At 59.4% G+C, this 4,148-nt stretch overlaps 1 protein-coding gene across 1 annotated transcript in view; it reads left to right on the top strand.

Annotated features, from left to right (window-relative positions):
- The first annotated feature begins 1,786 nt into the window (after nt 1-1,786).
- Nucleotides 1,787-4,148, top strand: part of FGFR2 (fibroblast growth factor receptor 2) — a 118,100-nt gene continuing 115,738 nt past the window's right edge. The window contains exon 1 of the mRNA XM_015560158.1: nt 1,787-1,870. Coding sequence (XP_015415644.1) covers nt 1,787-1,870 — 84 coding nt within the window. The remainder of the gene's footprint in view (nt 1,871-4,148) is intronic.

Here is a 4,148-nt window from a genome sequence, read left to right as displayed (position 1 = left end):
CCGTGGCCTCCTGGAGCCGCTCGGGGAGGGACCTGTGTGGGGGGCGGGGGAGGGGGTGCAGGCAGTGGCAGGTGGAGGCCCAGCTCGCAGCCTTCAGGAGGCCCGCCGGGGTGGGGGCCCAGGGCTGTGGAGTTGCCTGTGACGGCCCCTGGGTGTTTGTCTTGGCTTCCGGGGGCAGTCGAGCAGCTGCCGGGAGCGCCGGCCAGGCATTCGCTTGGTGTCCTCGCCTTGCATCCTGGTTCAGGACGGGCTCCGCGGCTCTGCCCTCCTGAAGGGCAAGGGAGCATCGCCCTGAGACGGCGTCTGAGCTGGGAAAGCCACACCCCGAGGCTCGGCCTGGCTCTCTCCTCTGCTGCAAACCAGAGCTGCCGCTCAGAGGCCCACCGCCTGCCTGTTCCTCCGCTTGCGCTCCTCCTGCCAGAACAAACAGCAGCAGAGGCCGCCGCCCTCCTGACGCCTCCGAGCGAGCGCCGAGTGGGCGCACACCTCAGCGTAGCTGTTACACCGTGATTTCTGCTGCCAGTTTCTGCAGAAGTCCCCCGCCTCCCCACTCCGCCCCATCGCTGCACAACGACCTTCAAAACGACAGACTTAAAATTCACTGTGAAAAAGTCACCTCTGGCCCGGCCGGCGCGGCTCAGTGATTGAGCGTCGACCTATGAACCAGGAGGTCAGGGTTCGATTCCTTGTCAAGGCACATACCCGGGTTGTGGGCTTGATCCCCAGTGGGGCGCATGCAGGAGGTAGCTGATCCATGATTCTCTCTCATCATTGATGTTTCTATCTCTCTCTCCCTTCCTCTCTGAAATCTATAAAAAGATATATTTTTAAAAAGTCGCCTCTCATTAGAAAGTGGATCCACATGAATATATGCTCAGCTACCTTTAAAAAACATTTTATTCATTTCAGAGAGGAAGGGAGAGGGAGAGAGAGAAACATCCACAATGAGAGGGAATCATGGACCGGCTGCCTCCTGCACGCCCCCCACTGGGGGTCGAGCCCGCATCCCAGGCCTGTGCCCCAACCGGGAATTGAACCCTGACCTCCTGGTTCCTAGGTCGACGCTCAGCCACTGAGCCAGCCGGCCGGGGAGGTGTAGCATTTTGTACGACAAAACAAGTTCCCTTGAATATAAGTCCCCCCGCTGGCCCAGCAGCAGGTGGAGGGCGGAGCCCGTGCCTGGCTGAAGGGGCTGGAGGTGCTGTGCTCTCCGAGGAGCCTGAGCCCAGGGCCCCGGGTGCATGGGTTCTGGTGCCCCGGTTGCTCCGCCCGTGTTGCCCCTGACACGGGGCGCCCCGCTGCCCACATCGCTGGAAGGTCCGCTCTGCGTGGCTTCCACGCTTGGCTCACCCCACGGGAATTCGGGGAATTCAGGGCGGCCTTATCCCGGAGCGGCTGGCCTCCCCGGCTCAGGCCGAGCGCATGAGCTCAGGAGCATCACGAGGTCAGACCCCTGCGGCCGAGACTCCTGGTGTCGGAGATTCCAGAGCCGTCGGTTCCGGTCTTTCCCAGCATCCCCACCAGCAGCCTCCCCTCCCGCTCCGGGTATGAGCGTCTCCACGTGCACACACGTCCTGTCATGTCTGTCTAGGGGCTGAACGTTTGCTTCTTCATATAATGTGTCGCGACATTTTCTCTTCTTTTAGGGCAGCCATTTGTGAATGTAAAAGCCGTCCTTGCGCACAGGCCGGGAGACCCGAGGGCAGGTCCGCAGGGCGCCCGCCTGCTGAGGGGGACGAGGACACGGGCGCCGGCGCGGCCTTTCCCTCCGCTCACTGACGGCGCGATGGCGATCGCCTCCAGCGTCCGTGAGGCCAACTTCCCAGCGACACTGCGGCCCACTTTCCCGCTGGGGACCGAGGCAGGGAGGGTTCGTTGCTCAAGATCAAGGAACTAGTAGTTTCAGGGTCAAGGGTCAAGGCTCGGCCTGGTTAGCAAACTTTAAAAATATACAGGGCGTCCCCACAAAATGTCTGCACACTTTATTTTTAAAAAAATATATTTTATTGATTTATTACAGAGAGGAAAGGAGAGAGAGATAGAGAGTTAGAAACATCGATGAGAGAGAAACATTGATCAGCCGCCTCCTGCACATCTCCCACTGGGGATGTGCCCGCAACCAAGGTACATGCCCTTGACCAGAATTGAACCTGGGACCTTTCAGCCCACAGGCCGACGCTCTATCCACTGAGCCACACCGGTTACAGCAATGTCTGCACACTTTAAACGATTATCAGGTCAGTGTCAGTTAAACCTGGAAAGGAGTGGAAATCAAGTGAGTCATCAGCGGTTAAGTGTGTACCTACTATTAGAGAGTCACCCTAGAGAGAGGTGCCTCTTTAAAGATGGCACATTAGTCCGGCCAGTGTGACTCAGTGGTTGAGGGTTGACCTATGAACCAGGAGGTCAGGGTTCGATTCCCCATCAGGGCACAGGCCTGGGTTGTGGGCTTGATCCCCAGGGTGGGGCGTGCAGGAGGCAGCCGATCAATGATTCTCCCATCATGGATGCTTCTGTCTCTCTCCCTCTCCCTTCCTCTCTCTGAAATGAATAAAAACACACAAAAAGGAAACATTTTTATGCAGAGAGGAGAAGTGCAGTTAAGGAGAAAGGAACGAAGCCTCAGTTATGATCTGTGCCACTGGCCCCAGTGCCTCCCGTCCCTCATGCCGTCGCTGCTTCTAACACGGGCAGGGGTGGGCCGCCCGCTGAGGCCACCGAGGCTGGAGGACGGAGGCGAGGAAGAAGCGGCCGTGGTCCCTGGAGCAGGCGCTGGCAGGGCGGCCGGCCACAGAGCCACAGAAGGAATTCACGAGGGTTCTGCTTCGTTTTTCCAGGCGCCGCGCTGCGGACCGGCTTCCTGGCCGAGCCCTCAAAGGAGCTCTGCAAACGGGCGTCCAAAATCAATAGCTGCAAAGCGTCTCCGGCTGTAGCCTCCCCGGCTCCCCACACCCCTCACGGCCTCTCCTCCCCGCACTGCCCGGCGGCACAGCGCAGGCCTGGCGGGCTGGCCGAGGGTCGGTGCGCAGCTTCAGGAACGGGGCTGTAGCGCTAGCCAGTTGGCTCAGTGGGTAGAGCGTCAGCCTGCAGACTGAAGCGTCCAGGTTCGGTTCCGGTCAAGGGCACGTACCTGGGTTGCAGGCTCCCAGCTCTGGTCCGGAGCATGTGGGAGGCAACCAATCGATGTGTCTCTCTGTCTCTCCCTCTCACTTCCACTCTCTCTAAAAAAAATCAATGGAACAATATCCTTGGGGGAGGATTAAAGAATGGGCGCTAAACCGACACCAGACGTAAGAGCCAAAAAGACTGACCCGCATCCGGGGTAACGGAGCCCCACCCGCTGTTTACCCCCCTGTCCCTCACACCAGCCCCTGCAGCGCTCTCCCTCCGTCGTAGACGGGCACACGGAGGCCCAGGGAGGCCGTGAAAGTGCCCATGGGAACGAAGGGCTGGCGGCCTCAGCTGCCCTTCAGGTTCGATTCCACCTTCTCCGGAAGCTGGTGCTGATTTCATTTTACGGGAACAGAGAATTAAAATTTTTTTATTGGTTTCAGAGAGGAAGGGAGAGAGCGAGAGAGAAACATCAGTGATGAGAGAGAATCATGGATCAGCTGCCTTGTGCATGCCCCCCACTGCGGGTGGAACTGCAACCCGGGCCTGTGCCCTGTCCGGGAATCGAACCCTGACCTCCTGGCTCCTAGGTCGATGCTCAACCACTGAGCCACCCGGCCGGGCCACAGATACTTTTAAATGTCACATTTCATAATAACCCCATTAGCAGTTTCTAACTAACTGTTCAAGTTGGGAGACGACCGAGCAAAAGTTTCAAAACTAGTGGCTCCGGCTGTTGGCAGACCCGAGGACACTCGTGGATTGTGGGTAACATCCGAGAAGCATCAAGACTGATCCGACCGACCGCTCTCAGAGAGGCTGCTCCGCCCTGGGCACCATGAGGGGGGCGGGTAGAAAAGTCACCGTGAAGCAGGCAGGACACCCCGTGCCCGGCGGGAGGCACTGGCAGCGCCGGGCTGAGGCTGCGTGGAGGAGGTGGGCTTTCCCTGGGCCTGGTGTGGGAGCTGGATGGCGGCGGATGGGGAGAGAGGGCGTGAGCCTCACAGGGGCTTGGCAGGCGGCAGACTCTGCTGGTG

Source organism: Myotis davidii, unplaced genomic scaffold, assembly GCF_000327345.1.
Source record: "Myotis davidii unplaced genomic scaffold, ASM32734v1 scaffold1055, whole genome shotgun sequence".
Classification (NCBI taxonomy): Eukaryota; Metazoa; Chordata; class Mammalia; order Chiroptera; family Vespertilionidae; genus Myotis; species Myotis davidii.
This window is presented reverse-complemented; position numbering and strand designations above follow the sequence as displayed.